The sequence below is a fragment of the Empidonax traillii genome, unplaced genomic scaffold (assembly GCF_003031625.1).
Source record: "Empidonax traillii isolate 1590-97213 ecotype Southwest subspecies unplaced genomic scaffold, ASM303162v1 scaffold282:size975252, whole genome shotgun sequence".
Lineage (NCBI taxonomy): Eukaryota > Metazoa > Chordata > Aves > Passeriformes > Tyrannidae > Empidonax > Empidonax traillii.
The window spans coordinates 795526-811857 of NW_020955475.1; the positions used below are offsets into that span (position 1 = coordinate 795526).

The window sequence follows — 16332 nt, forward strand, 5'->3', positions numbered from 1 at the left end:
TGGCACACAGCCCGTTTGTGAATTATTTTTTTCTCTATTAGATGTCCATTAACAGATGGAAGTCTAATACGTGGAAAATGTTATCTGACCTCAGAGAAACAAGTCCCCCACCCTTCCATTACCTCAAGCTGAAGACTACCCTGAGCTGCTACTATCTTCTAAAGAGATTGTGCTATTGCTTGCTCTAACTCTGCTGAATCCCAGTTTGGGTTTTAAATACACCTTTGAAACAATCATTATACCAACACAGGCTTTATCTACCACATTCATTGTTTGGATTTCAGCAGACTATTCCTCAAAAACCCTCCTTTGTTAAACACAGCATTACACAATGCTACCTCATTCCTAGTCACAAAACTTTCAAAAATAAGGAAAAAACCCTCATTTAAGACTGCATGCTACTTTAAAGTACTGTGTTTTATTTTTACACAAGGATTATTATTCCCCCAGATTTCAATTCATTCCTATGGACCATGCAAAATGCCACAGACCACAGAAACTACATTTTCAAATGGAAGTTTTTATTGATTAATTAGGCATTGAATCAAGTATTGCAAAATAAACAGATTTTGTTTGTTAAAAAATGTCCAGAAGAATACCATCCATAGCAAACTTGTTTCCTCATCGTCATACAGAATATGAAATTGTTCAAGAAACAAGCAAAAAAGAAATACCTAACTAACTGCTGTCACTTTGTCTGTGTATATACATATGTATGCATATACACCACATTTGTGCATATACTGGTGTGTACATCCATACATACGTGTACATATATACACAAACATATATGCACAAAGGGTACTGACTGAGTTAATAGGCTATTGGAGAAATGTGGCTTAGCTCCAAATGAAATGTTCTGTGTTAAAATAAAAATGATACAGCAAGACCATTCTTCTTCCATTGGCCAAAACCATTACATGTCTTTAGAGTCACAGTCTATCTTTACAATGAAAACACGTGAGATCATTTGGGACCTTTCCAAATTCATGGTATTGCTTCCATCCAGCTCAGTCTCTGTGAACATTGTATAGCTAAACACTGAAGAGTGTTTTCAGTTTATGCACCTCTGAAATCAGCTTCTAGATTTAATATTTGTGGCAAAAAGAAGATACATACTCTTGCTATATGTAATTTGCTAATATACCTTTTCCTTTTAGGCAGAAACTTGGCAATAATCCTAGATTAAAACTCCTTTCTTCATGCATCTTTTTATCACTGCTTTGCGTCAGTCATCTCCTGTCAACTCATTTTATAAAAATTGTCATGCCATCTCAGCTACCTCCCAAACAGCCCAGGTCAGATACTCTGGGCAGTGTATATCAGATTGTATCAGTAAGATTGTATCCAATTATAAAACATAATGTTTGGGGACTTGCTTTTTCAATTTTGAGGGTACACATTTCTTGATTATTAAAGACAGTATGATAAATGCTGCAGTTCACTGTATGTACACATTTTGTCTTATTAAGCCTACTCTGGAAAGATCAGTGGCTCCTACCTGTGAAAAATGGGATGCTGCCCAGCTGAAAGCCATGGTACCAGCAATGTACCACCAGATTTTTCTCTATTTAATTCAGCAGTTAACATGACACATAAAGGGAAATCGAAGGAACATGGTCAGGCATTTATTTTCTACTAAAAAAGAGGAAAAAACCAGATAGGCATGTACATATTCCTCATCCTGCTCATAAATTTTTCATATCATGAGAAGGCAAACTGTAATAGAGTCTTTTACTGGGAGAATCAGTATTTTAAAAATCTGAAGCTGAGCTTGAGACCATTTTATTTTTTGGAACCATTAGTGAACAAAGTGCATTAAGGCATCTTTTCCAAAAGACACCAAAAGCATGGTTATAAATTACTAAGCAAATCTTTTCTTAAAGCTGATATTCGATTTATCCTTTCTCTACACAGGCAGATTTTCACCACTTGCATAGTAACAACAAAACATTATAGGAAAACCACTCTTTTAAAGTTGTCGTATGCCTCAAGCATCTCCCAAAATGATAATTTATAGACACTGCAGTAATTACAAAGGTTTTCTATTCCTTAGAAGTGAAACAGCAAAAAATGCACCCGATTCAGCTTTGAGATAAAGTACATACAACCTCTATTGCCTTCACTGAAGCTCATCTACCAACACTAGGATGAATGTAGGGTCTGCCCATGCAGATTCCTACTGCCGCTGAAAGCTTACTCTTTACTCCTCATTCACAAAGAGAATTGTGCTTTCCCCAAAAACACAGGACAATAACTATGAGCAAACTCCAGCTGCAGTGTTTCTCCATACAGCACATGTAAAACAGACTTCCTTGCTTAGTTATAGACACTACACAGTGTATGACAGCGAAACATTTGTATTTAATTTAAAATCAATGGTAAAGTGGTGCAAGTCTCACTTCCGAGTTGTTGGCTAGGCTTGCTATGTTGAACCTTGTAAAATCAGCAATAAGCATTCACATGTCTACTATCAGAACCATGACATCTTCTATTACAATCAATCCTTAAACGATGCCGTGCTTTATCAAATTAGTCTACAGTCAGACCTTGGATTAGCTGCTCTCCTCCAGTGTTGCTGATTCTCAGAGATGGTATCAGTCTTCCACATCCTCAGTGATTCTATAATGTTTCCCACAGACGAAAGCAAAGCACTGGCAGATGGGAATGTTGCCATCAATAAAATAAATCACCAGATGATTTATCCACTCACATTTCTAGGAGATATTCCACATGTTTTTTATGAACTGAGAGAGCACTGCCCTGTGAACAGAAGTAAATTAGACTTTATTCTTTTGCTGTGGTGGCTGGCTCTCTTTTTTATTTCTGTTCTTTTGGTCTGCACACTCCCATGTGCAAAGTAGAAATTGGGAGATCTCACACTCAACAAGGCTGGCAATGAGACCACTAATGTTGGTACGAGTAAAACCTGCAGGATACTGACTTGTCCACTGCACAGTTTTCATCCTTCAAATTTCCTGCTTTTATCCACTGTAAAATAAAATTATTCAAAAGACTGATGAAACTTTAATTAATAGGGCCACCAATATGTGCGGAAAAAAAAAAAAAGTAATTTTCCAGGTGTCCAAACCAGGCTTTCACTTCCTTTTTTTTTTTTTTTTTTTAAATTTTTATAAATAATTTATAAATCTTCCTGTAAGAGACTAGATACAAAACCAACCAAACAAAACCAGCTGCAAAAGGAAGTTCTAAGATATTTTTAAAGCCACTTCTTGTTCTTCCTTACAAAGTACACAGAAAGAGATAATCTCTCCTTTTCAGTTTTGGCCAAATTTGGCAGCGTTGGCCAGGATGCCACATAGGTCCACCAGCTCCGGGCAAGCTCCTGCAGGCAGCTGCCTGGCCGCCCTGGGAAGATGTGTCGTCCTACCTTTTGGCATTTAGCAGTCATGCGAGCTGCTCGGAGGAGTCCAGATGGTCAGGGATAGGCAAGCCAGTTATAATGGTCAAACACTTGTTCCACACTGTGAACGTGGGGCACACTGGCTGCCCAAAAGTAATGTCAAAAGTGTAAAGGTGTAGGGAGTTCAAAGCGTCGTAAAAAGCAAGGGAACCATTGTCATAGTCCAGCAAAATTCCGACCCGCCGGAGGTGAGGGGCAGGCTCTATGGGGATTTCTTTGCTGTTGTGCCGCACCACCCACGTGTTATTGCAGCGGCAAAGCACCCAGGAGGCAGAATTCTTTCCGATCCACTCGTGCTTCGGAGCTGACTTGTAGGAAATGCCAATAGCATACCTGCGAAATAAAACAACATCCCAGGGAAACAAATGCTTCCTGCCATGTTTGTCTCTCAGTGAAGTCAAATGTTAGCCCAAGAGGACTCACAGGAATGCCCCAGCCTCTTCCTGCTGCTGGTTTAAGTTCTGGTTAAGTGATGTTTCACCACAACATCTGCACAGGTTTAATTAATGTTTTCTTCATCTCTCTTTTGGGTCTGAGAGATCAGGGAAACTCATTGTATTGTTTCTAGTTTTGCAGCTATGGCAATTTTTATGAGTGCTTACCTCTGGTATTCAAAAGGAAGATTGTTGAGTACTCAGCAACTCAGAGTTTAAATCACTGGCCTGAAATTTCCATTTCCAACAGATGAATGCAGAGGAATTAACTGATTTTAAAATACGCTACTATCTCTCAGCTAATCTGACCTCTCCTTGCTCCTTTAATATATGGCCCAGAAGAAGGCATGCAAGAGTAAACATCCAGGATACATTAAAAAAACAACATGTTGCCATTTTCAAATATGTTTTGCCAGATGCTGGTGTGGTTTTCAGATTTAAATGAGCATTTTTGGGACTGAGTTTCTGGCAAAGAGAAGCAATGTAAGTGAAGAGATTTGCTCTGGAAACCATAATTTATGGTAAGATGTGCAGGGTAAAAGGATTGTGAAAATGTTCTCATTAATGGACACTGAGGACAAATACCTGATTTGTCATATAAAATAGAAATTTAAAAGTTCCTCACATTCTAGAGACACTGCAGTATTTGTTGGGCTTTCAACCAACAGAGATTAATGTGCCATAGGTAACTTTTTTTCCATTCCTTAGCATTGACACAGACAAACAGCATTTTTCTTGTTTGAGACTGTGGGCAATACCTGAAGACCTTACTGATTTTTCCAATTCATTAACCTTCATCATGATGCCTTTGAATACCAAAGGATAACATCTCTTCCACAGACCAAAGGCCCCTGGAAATCCACCCCTATATGACACAGAGGATCATTCAGAAGTGGAGGAAAGCACTCTTCTATTTCCTTGCTTCATAGCCTGGGGCACAGACCTACAGCTCTGCTGCTCTACATCCCCTCTCCAGAAGCAAATCCGATCTCTGTCCCCATGAAACTGGATCATCAAACTGTCCTCATTTTTATTTATTTTTTCTCACTGAAGGACATGTAAATCTTTCACATTTAGTAGAGAAATGACCACATTTGCAAAGTTCACTCTCAAAATGTACTGTACATGGGTTCAAAAAAAACAATCATTCCTGGACATGGAGTAAAAGTCCTTTGAAGGCTGCTAAATATAAAGATGTTTAATGTGACAGATTTAGTTCCAGAGTCCAAAAGTGCTGGATATTGGGAAAATAGTCTGACAAACTATGTGAAAATACATGCTTGGCCTGCTCTCATACTCTTCCCCATGTTTCTGCTACTGGTCTCTACCAGAGAAACTGTGCCAGAACCTGCATGGTATGAACTAGTGCTTCTTTTCACATATATTTTTATATACATACCAAGTACTCCCGCTTATAACCACTTCCCAGTAATGCCGCCCGCTGTCAATGAACACATTGCCAGCTACTCCATAGCTCCCTTGGCTCGTGAATCGCTCTGGTGTGTGACTCTTTTTGGAGGATGTTTCATCACGTTCCACTGTCAAGTTATCATGAGACACTTTCAATTTTCTATGAGCAGATTTGGGGTCCAGTTTAAATGGCTGACCTAGACACAGAGAGACAAAGATGACACAATAATGGTTTGGCTTTGATTTTGAAAAGGAGGGTGGATTAGTGAGCCTCTAAGAAGCCTGCAAGATTACATAACCATATTAATTTCCTCCTCTCAAGCATTCTTGAGATAGACTAACCTATTCTGATCCCTGCAATAGCTAGTTTGCATTGCCTTGTCAGTTTACTGTCAATTTCTTTGTGCACTAACTTCCCTGTGTCGATAATCCCTGAAAAGAGCCCTGCATAATCATCATGTCCTTTATCTCTGACCTAGAGGTAACCAGAATACTCTGATTCTTGCATGTAATTGAAACCAATATACATGCTAATAAAGGTCTGAGGGTTGCTTTTTTCACAGCATATTAGATTTAGAATAAATCGTGTTCAATTAATTCTCTAGGGATAAGGTTCCACAATAACATCTTCATTATTCCTACAAAAAGTATGATTTCAAATCCCACAAAGTGAATTTAAAAATAAGAAGAGGTACTAGCATTGTTTCTTCATTCATTCACTCACAGCTTTATTTATAACAAGCACAGTCAACAATTCAGGATTGCTTTGGAAGGATGCCTATGTAGTACTGGATACTGTGCATTAAAAAGAAGGAAGTGAACTGTAACTTGGTCCAAATAATATGGGTAATAACATTATTGAGGCTGTTGCTCTTGGCAAGTATCTTGGGCTGTAGCACAAGATTTGTAGACAATAACAGGAAGCTATTTGGTAAACTGAACCGTGTAGATATATAAAGCCCACCACAATTCTGACAGGCTTGCTTATTGTGTCAGAAGGCAGAAAGATCATTTACCTCCACCAGGAGACAACTAGAAAAGTATAACTCCACAAGTAATCCAGCAAAGCACTTTCCCCTTCTTACTGTCTGTTATATCAAGGCAAAAAACATGTAATTGGAAGATTTGATGACATGCACAGAAAATGAAAATGAGCACTCTCATGAAGTCTGTGTGAGGCATTGGTACATGCACTTCAAGCAAGATGTAAATTATTCAGGGTTATCTACTTATGCAATGTGCATTTAATTATCTATTATGACTAAATATAAAATAAACCCATTGGAAACTATCTGGGGACTATTTCTTACCACCTTGTAGTGAAAACATATGTATTGCTTGCCTCTCTGACCAGTTAGTAGCCTTTGTGTGCTGAAGCAGTATCTGAAGGATGTCTCTCTGTACTGAATTGTGCCTGGTAACACTGCACAGGTTAATAACAGAAAGGGGGAAATCAGAAAGCTGTACATGCCATTCTCTTCAGTACTGTTCTTGTAACATTCAGTATTGCCCCTCTTCAAGCACCCTCCCTACAATAAGCAAGTTTCAGAGGATGCATAAATCCCAGTGTTTCCTTTCCAGCCCTCAGAGTTGTCCATGATGACTACATGACTGAGGGGTTGGCTGGGACACAAGAAGAAAACAGTTGAAAACCAGTCTTAAAATTGTTATTCTACATCTGCTATTAATTTGTGTAACCATTGTTTTTTTGAAGTGGGATCTCTGACTACTCTACCACCTTGCTGAACTCCGTAAAAAACTGAGGTGGTTAAAGCTAAGGAGTTTTCCAATGTCCTAAAAAAGATATAATTTTGGGGGATAAAATTAGACTATCAATTATCTTCTGAACACTACCCCAAAAGGAAACGTTTTATTGCAAACATAAGAAAAGCTTTTGCTTTGTAGAGGTAAAAGAATAGGGAGGATATTAAAACAAATTCACAAAAGAGTATTTTCAACCATTTGACCTGTGATGGCTCTGTTCCTATGTGATATTTCCAGTGACCAAACAACAGACACAACTACTGAAGACTCTGGCAATCTCGAATTGAATTAAAGAAGTGGCTTTCATTGTAGAAAGCACTTTAAACAAGTTAAACTGCTCTGTGCTCTTGTATCTTCCAAAGATCAAACCTAAAAAGGAAGGCCAGAAAGAAGAATGCATGCATGCTGGATCTCACATTACTCACTGTTTGTCTTGAGCTTGCCAGGCTCGCTGCTCCTGCTGCCCGCCTGATTAATGGCCTTAACAATGAAGATGTACTTAGTGCCACTCTGTAACCCATGCACCGTGTAGTGGTTTTGTTTGATATTAGGAACAATCATCCAGCTGTCGGCTGAGTTGCATAAACCTGCAATTTCAAACAGAGCACATCAGTCATAACATACTAAACACTTTGTAACAGAGGGACATTCCCAGGAACCCAATGACCAATATGAATTTTGCTTCTGTACCTTTTAAAGTGTTATTACATTTAGTGAGCCACTACTTAATGCCACTAACTCATTTCATCAACCCTCAACCGTGGTACCTTTTAAGCTCCTGCTATGTGAAGTCAACCATAAAAAATGGGCATTTAAGAAATGTCTCAGTGGAGACACTAGCAGTCTGAGATTTTTCATATCCCAGCACAAGGAATTCTTTATTGCTTAAGAGCTAGAGGATTATGGCGATCCCATCAATCTACTGCTTGGATTAATGAACTCAGTTTAAGCCTCAGAAAACTAACGTAAGCAGTAAAGCCAGGAGGGCTGGTGAGGCACCTCTGCTGACAGTCCCCAGGTATGCATTCTTCAGGACCTGAAGAAAACCATGGGAGGCCAAAGAAGGTAGAGCATGGGCTTCAGAGAAAGCTTTGGTTCTTATATGCCAGACTTTGCCAGAAGGTAATCTAAGTCAGTAAATTTATTGGAAGCAACTTTTTGATTTATGTCCTCGTGCTGAGATGCCAGCTGGGAAAGATCTGGAAAATTTTACATTTATAAAACTTATTCAGTACAGTTGATGCCAACAGAAGTATATTATATAGGAAGTAAGTAAAATAAGGGAGTAGCAATATCATAATCAAAACAGGAAAATACTCTATTAAAATTAACTTATTAATTGACATACATTTTTCCTACTGTGGTATAACTGCATTGGCAGTCAGTCACCCATATTACTTACTCTAAATTTGGAACAGCTCCTGGTCTAATGGATCCCAGTCTTACAGCTCTCTTATTATAAATGATTACATAAATAAAAAATTTAACATTCATGAAGAGTATATATATTCACAACCTTTTATACAGCTATACAGCTAGGAAAAGACAGATGCAGATGGAAGTGTATTGTATACACGTGCATACATAAGTAAGGCTGGAAAACTTAACAGAGAAATGCTTGACTGGATTAGGAACCTGATAGACTTCTTGGTCTCTGCCTTTACTGGGCATAGAATATGTTATGAAAGCTGTTGTTTTTATTTAAAGAGTTTCAGCTTTTAATTAGTGTTTTACCATCAAACCAGTAAGTAATAAAGAGAACTCAGTAGTAATTTCAGCTCTGCATATCAGACAATATAATTATTATAATTATTATTATAATTATTATTATAATTATTATTATAATTATTATTATAATTATTATTATAATTAATTCACATAAAATAAAATTTAAAAGGCTACTGAATAAAAAAATTGAAAGAAACAGACTTGTGATACAGGTTTACAGACTCACAGACAATTCATAACCATACTGTGAGACTCCTTCCTAATTTGGGATGTGTTCTTCATAACAAGATACCATTAGAAACAGAATTCAAACTCCAAATTTCAATCTAAGAATTGCAAAGCTTGTGTCTCAAAATTGTCTTACATTACAAAGCATCCTCAAGAGGCAGGCAGATTTTCATCCTGCTGTGCAAGTGGGCAACTGCAGGACAGTTTCAAGTTGGATTCATATTGTCTTGTCATGTAATGAAGAGCTATAATGCCTAACTTTTTTTTTTGGTGGATTCTGAGGAGAGGCAGAATTCAGTAACTTTTTCACTTTTTTCAGAATTCTTTCACTTTTCCAGGTGTGAACATCCTACCTTGTCCTCATGCTGGCTTGCTATACTACCAGCCACGAGTGCCTCTCTTTTCTTGACCACAGAAGAAGCCCGATGACTAACAGAGGTGAGATCCCTAACTTCAGCTATCTAAGATGATGTAAGATGAACCACGCTCCTTCACCACCCTGATTTGAAGTCTGGAACTTGAGTTGTGGCCTTGGGCCATGATTTCCCAGAATGACAACATTTCTTTGTTGCAGTTTCGTAGTGTTAAGCAGGGAAAAAAAAGAATTATAGTATATTCCTTATACACTAACCTGTGAGCATCCAAGTGACATGTAGTAACATCTGACTACTTGCAGCCTCCCTAAATATCAGCTACAAGAGATTCAAACTGTTTGCTATATGTGAATAGAAGCAGCACAGAAAAGCAACCTTGCAGCACTGCTTTTCTCAAGAATACTGAAAAACAAGGTCATATAGAGTAATCATCTGCCTCATGAGGAAGAAGAACCCAGTGTTATCCTCATGGTAACCCCAGTTGGGCCTAGCACTGGTAGTAAACTGCTTACAGCAACACCAGTCCATGTCTTCTTTCACTGAGCCATAAACACTGAATTTATTTATTTTCTTAGCCTGTGCGTGAATGTGTTTCCTAAGTGGAAGAAAGGAAACAAAAGAAGCAGCTTCCTGACATATTTCACTAACTGCTCAGAGGAAACCTCATCTTCTCCCAGTTTGCCATGGGTATTAGAGTGCAGGCACACTTGTTCTGTAGCTAAACTACCACGCTGATTTTGCATTGAGACCATGCCTTAATGGACTCATAGGTATTATTGCAAAAAAGTATTAAGTTAAAATAAAACAAAATGAACCATTTGATTTAGATGAAGTGTAGGATGAACAAAGAATCCTTAACTGAGATGCCTCTGATGGGTTAGCAAATACCATATGACAGTAAGTGGGATGGATACAGACAGTAATCCTAGAAATGTCTTTTCCACCCACAATCACACTTTGAAAGCAAAGTTTTATGGTATACGTAAGCCATATATAAACTAACCCTTACGTAGACACAGAAAAGCCCAGATTTTTACTAACTCATCTATAAACTACATTTGTATTAGCCATTACAACTCTCTAATGGGTACGTTTTTCAGGCTTGCATTACACATTTTATGATACCCCCCAGAGACTGATTGCTCCTTAATGAAGTATAAAATTTTGACTTAAATAAGTATATGAAGGACTGTAAAGGTAATGCTGCATTGCTATAGGTCTCCTCTTGAGTTTATGCTTTCCTCCTGTGTATGTGGATTTATACGTACCCAATAATCACTAAGGATCTTATGTACCCCAAACTTTCAGTACAGTNCACAGAAAAGCCCAGATTTTTACTAACTCATCTATAAACTACATTTGTATTAGCCATTACAACTCTCTAATGGGTACGTTTTTCAGGCTTGCATTACACATTTTATGATACCCCCCAGAGACTGATTGCTCCTTAATGAAGTATAAAATTTTGACTTAAATAAGTATATGAAGGACTGTAAAGGTAATGCTGCATTGCTATAGGTCTCCTCTTGAGTTTATGCTTTCCTCCTGTGTATGTGGATTTATACGTACCCAATAATCACTAAGGATCTTATGTACCCCAAACTTTCAGTACAGTCAAGAGGGAGAGTTAGGAACCCTCCCTTTAACCTGACTCATGTTCAAGGGAAGGCTCTATCCTCTTTGATGACAGAAGACACTCTGTGTTTCTTTTCTTCATCTTTCCAGTCTTAGGCATCCCAGATTACTGATGCACAATAAATGTTGGATATGCAGCGACTGACTTAGTTACTTTGCTTGACAAACCTTGCTGTCTCAGCAAGCTCAGCTCTAGTCTACGCATCAAGGGGCTCACGATATGTCCTTGTGCTTCCTGACTGTGAGATACTTGTTAACAGGTTTGAAATTGTACTTTGATTAAAAAAATCTTAGGAATGAAGTTTTAATGATGCCAAACTACAAGTCCAAACTCCTTCAAAATGGAGAATAGTTACCAGTGGCAGCCAAGTTAAGCTTTTAGGTATGAAAGAATAATTTGACGCTGCATCAAAAGAATCTGTCTCCAGATACGCCCTGTCAGGACAACCTTTCTTCTCCAAATACAAAAGAATATGATTAAGAAAACTCAGGGAAATGAGCAAGCAGCCTGGTCACACTGGCATCCGGGGGTAGTGTTTGCCCTCTCAGCTCCCTGCTGGTGGCAGCAGGTGAAGTGGAAAAGCACACATCTCTTCACTGAAGCAGCAGCAGGAGCTAAGGGTCTCCTATTGTACCCAATCCTAATCCAGGCTACATTCATCCTTCTTGTTTCAAAAACCCAGGACTTCTCACAGGGTTACGCAGATGGTAAAACAATGTATTTTAAAACTGTAACCTAACAAAAATGTAGAGAATTTAAATTACATCCTGGAATGGTGCAGTGAGCACAGTGATGTCCGTACAGGATATGTGAGTTTCTCAGAGTCTGGAGGTAATAATTTGTAAAACTATTTCCCTGGTGTTGGCTGTTGATGCACTTCAAAAAACAGACGAGAAAAATCCCAGGGTGTAAATCCTCCTAAAATTTACACTAGTAGATTTTAATAAAAGATATATTCTTGAAAACTGGAAGAGGAGTAGCAAAGTGATGTGAAGGTTATTTAATCTCTTGAGCATTTTAATTATTTTAAAATGCTTTGTATAAATAAATTGTTTTCAAGGAGCATTATTCCTGTTTTATCCCAAATTTGCCTTTGTGTCATTAAAAAATACTAAATATAAATACTAAAGTATAAATCTGAAGATTGTAAGGAATATGTTTTTAATAAAATAGAACTTCCAGAAACAGACAAAGGTTAGAATATTAAAATATTGATAGGTGAATAATAAATTCACTGTTTTTCATGAAAGTTCAGGCTCCTAATTGTCTTAGATCCTTCAAAAATTCTTATCTTGTCTCATAGGAAAAGAAGTCATCTAACAGTGAAAATGTTCCGACAGTAGTACAGTGTATTCTTAATTTTATAATTAGGCTATATAACTAATTAACACTGATTCCTTTCTTTTACCACCAAGNCAAAATGAACCATTTGATTTAGATGAAGTGTAGGATGAACAAAGAATCCTTAACTGAGATGCCTCTGATGGGTTAGCAAATACCATATGACAGTAAGTGGGATGGATACAGACAGTAATCCTAGAAATGTCTTTTCCACCCACAATCACACTTTGAAAGCAAAGTTTTATGGTATACGTAAGCCATATATAAACTAACCCTTACGTAGACACAGAAAAGCCCAGATTTTTACTAACTCATCTATAAACTACATTTGTATTAGCCATTACAACTCTCTAATGGGTACGTTTTTCAGGCTTGCATTACACATTTTATGATACCCCCCAGAGACTGATTGCTCCTTAATGAAGTATAAAATTTTGACTTAAATAAGTATATGAAGGACTGTAAAGGTAATGCTGCATTGCTATAGGTCTCCTCTTGAGTTTATGCTTTCCTCCTGTGTATGTGGATTTATACGTACCCAATAATCACTAAGGATCTTATGTACCCCAAACTTTCAGTACAGTCAAGAGGGAGGGTTAGGAACCCTCCCTTTAACCTGACTCATGTTCTAGGGGAAGGCTCTATCCTCTTTGATGACAGAAGACACTCTGTGTTTCTTTTCTTCATCTTTCCAGTCTTAGGCATCCCAGATTACTGATGTACAATAAATGTTGGATATGCAGCAACTGACTTAGTTACTTTGCTTGACAAACCTTGCTGTCTCAGCAAGCTCAGCTCTAGTCTATGCATCAAGGGGCTCACGATATGTCCTTGTGCTTCCTGACTGTGAGATACTTGTTAACAGGTTTGAAATTGTACTTTGATTAAAAAAATCTTAGGAATGAAGTTTTAATGATGCCAAACTACAAGTCCAAACTCCTTCAAAATGGAGAATAGTTACCAGTGGCAGCCAAGTTAAGCTTTTAGGTATGAAAGAATAATTTGACGCTGCATCAAAAGAATCTGTCTCCAGATACGCCCTGTCAGGACAGCCTTTCTTCTCCAAATACAAAAGAATATGATTAAGAAAACTCAGGGAAATGAGCAAGCAGCCTGGTCACACTGGCATCCGGGGGTAGTGTTTGCCCTCTCAGCTCCCTGCTGGTGGCAGCAGGTGAAGTGGAAAAGCACACATCTCTTCACTGAAGCAGCAGCAGGAGCTAAGGGTCTCCTATTGTACCCAATCCTAATCCAGGCTACATTCATCCTTCTTGTTTCAAAAACCCAGGGCTTCTCACAGGGTTACGCAGATGGTAAAACAATGTATTTTAAAACTGTAACCTAACAAAAATGTAGAGAATTTAAATTACATCCTGGAATGGTGCAGTGAGCACAGTGATGTCCGTACAGGATATGTGAGTTTTTAAAACAAGTTTCTCAGAGTCTGGAGGTAATAATTTGTAAAACTATTTCCCTGGTGTTGGCTGTTGATGCACTTCAAAAAACAGACGAGAAAAATCCCAGGGTGTAAATCCTCCTAAAATTTACACTGGCAGATTTTAATAAAAGATATATTCTTGAAAACTGGAAGAGGAGTAGCAAAGTGATGTGAAGGTTATTTAATCTCTTGAGCATTTTAATTATTTTAAAATGCTTTGTATAAATAAATTGTTTTCAAGGAGCATTATTCCTGTTTTATCCCAAATTTGCCTTTGTGTCATTAAAAAATACTAAAATCTTCTGTATAAATCTGAAGATTGTAAGGAATATGTTTTTAATAAAATAGAATTTCCAGAAACAGACAAAGGTTAGAATATTAAAATATTGATAGGTGAATAATAAATTCACTGTTTTTCATGAAAGTTCAGGCTCCTAATTGTCTTAGATCCTTCAAAAACTCTTATCTCGTCTCATAGGAAAAGAAGTCATCTAACAGTGAAAATGTTCCGACAGTAGTACAGTGCATTCTTAATTTTATAATTAGGCTATATAACTAATTAACACTGATTCCTTTTACCACCAAGAGAGAATTATTTACTGCTTTTTGTAAAAAAAAAAAAAAAAAAAAAGAAGGCATTTTTCATGGACATCTTGTATAAGAGCTAGAAAATAATGGGTATTTAAATTTGCACCCTCCTGAAGCACATTATAGCGAATGTGTTAAAAAAGGCATACTCAATGAATACTTGAAAATTTATTGAAATGGGATAATGAAATCATAATGCATGTTAGCTAGCTAGTGACAAAGTCATTTTAAAAGCCTTTACCATATTCAGATTGCAGGTGATTAGCTGCCTCTCAGAAATGCAAATGTCCAAATGGTGTAAACTCTGAGAACAACTGCTTTAGTAAAAGCCTGCTTAATTTAAAGTTCCATATTGCTCTTAAGCACAGAGCAGGGCTGCCAAGCATTGAATAGCCAAGCAGTTTGGCCACATTTGGAAATAATCTTTCCTGTATGAAATAGGATTCAAGTGAAATACTCCATTTGGACCTTTTCCATCAAATGTTAACTTTCCAATTTTTCAGTTAATAAAAAAGAATATAGTTGATTATGTTGGATAGAAAATATACTAGAAAAACACAGCATTGCTTGTTTTTGTTACTGAATTCTTAGCAATCTCTGAATGATATATGCCTCTGGTGGGGGAAATGTACTGAGGACTGGAAAGTGCAGTCAGGCTGGCTATGTGGTTTAAGAAGCAGATTCCAAAATAACAGCCTCCATTAGCACCGTAGGTGGGTATGTATGCAAAGTGATTCCTATTGTCTCAGGGGGAAAAAGCTTGTTGGTTTAATGCAGTACTCTAGCTACTCCCTGGTGACTAATTCATAGCTACAAAAACACAGAACTGAAGACAATCTATGAACCTGTTTACATTATCTGCTAGAGGCAACGTGCAATACTAATGGAAACTTTTTGGGATATGACAGGGAAATAAAAATATAGTTACACTCAACAGCATGCAAATGGCATAAATAGGAAGAAATTTGTGCAAACCCAAAGTCTATTTCATTAAAACAGGATTTAAAAAAAAAAAATCACCTTGCTTCAGTTCATCAAAACATGAAGACTGCAGTGACAGCAGCTCTCTGTGTTCAACGGAGCTATGAAGGTACACTCCAATATTCTAAGAACAATCTTGGAAAGCCATTTATAGCAACTTTTGGGAGATTGGATCCTTCTTCAGGATAAAGAGTAGAATGCAACAAATACAATAAACATCCAGGTAGTGTTCCGAGTAAAATCAGGATAGGATTGACAGGATGAGAAGAAATGACCTCAAGTTGCACCAGGGGACATTTAGAATGGATATTAGGAAAAATTTATTGTTGTAAAGGCCCAGAGAAGTGGTTGAGTCACCATCCCTGGAGGTGTTTAAAAGACATGCCAATGTGGTACTTATGGACATGGTTTAGTGGTTCACTTGACAGTATTAAGTTAATGGACTCAATGATCTTAGAGGTCTTTTCCAGCCTAAGTGATTCCATTATCATTCTATGATGTTAGTGGGCAAATCTCCAATACCAATACAAGTTGGAATGAACTGGGAGAGTATCACATGCTAGAAACCTGGGCAGATCTATAGCATTTAGACTTGGTGGGAACATCACCACTGGAGGTGTTCAAGTCTGTATTAAATAACAAGATTTAAAAAAAAAGGTTTATGACATTTAGAAAGGCCTTCCACATATACTTCTATATATATGGGTCTAATTTTGGTTATCATTATAGCTCTCAATTAAATTGAATGTAACAGCTAGGATATTTGCATAAGAGCTATCTGCACTGAAAAAGAAAAAAAAAGAACAAAAATGCCAGTTCTTTAACTATGTTCTTCTTTCATTTAAGGTCTACAGAGCATTTTGTAAACACTTTCTTACAGTGTTAATTTGTTTTTTCTTCAAACTTTTAATGACACCATTTTTGCAACGTGATAAAGTGAAAGTTCAGACTGCACACTGAGCACTTCATGCTATGCTTGAAAATTA

The 16332-nt window shown here is 37.4% G+C and overlaps 1 protein-coding gene across 2 annotated transcripts in view; it reads right to left on the reverse strand.

Annotated features, from left to right (window-relative positions):
- Positions 1–3130: 3130 nt before the first annotated feature.
- MID1 (midline 1) overlaps positions 3131–16332 on the reverse strand; it is a 148694-nt gene continuing 135492 nt past the window's right edge. For both annotated transcript variants that reach the window (XM_027890262.1, XM_027890263.1), the window contains exons 8-10: positions 7458–7619; positions 5258–5465; positions 3131–3757 (exon numbers count right to left, since the gene is read on the reverse strand). In XM_027890262.1, the coding sequence (XP_027746063.1) occupies positions 3409–3757; positions 5258–5465; positions 7458–7619 (719 nt within the window). In that variant the 3' untranslated portion in view covers positions 3131–3408. The remainder of the gene's footprint in view (positions 3758–5257; positions 5466–7457; positions 7620–16332) is intronic.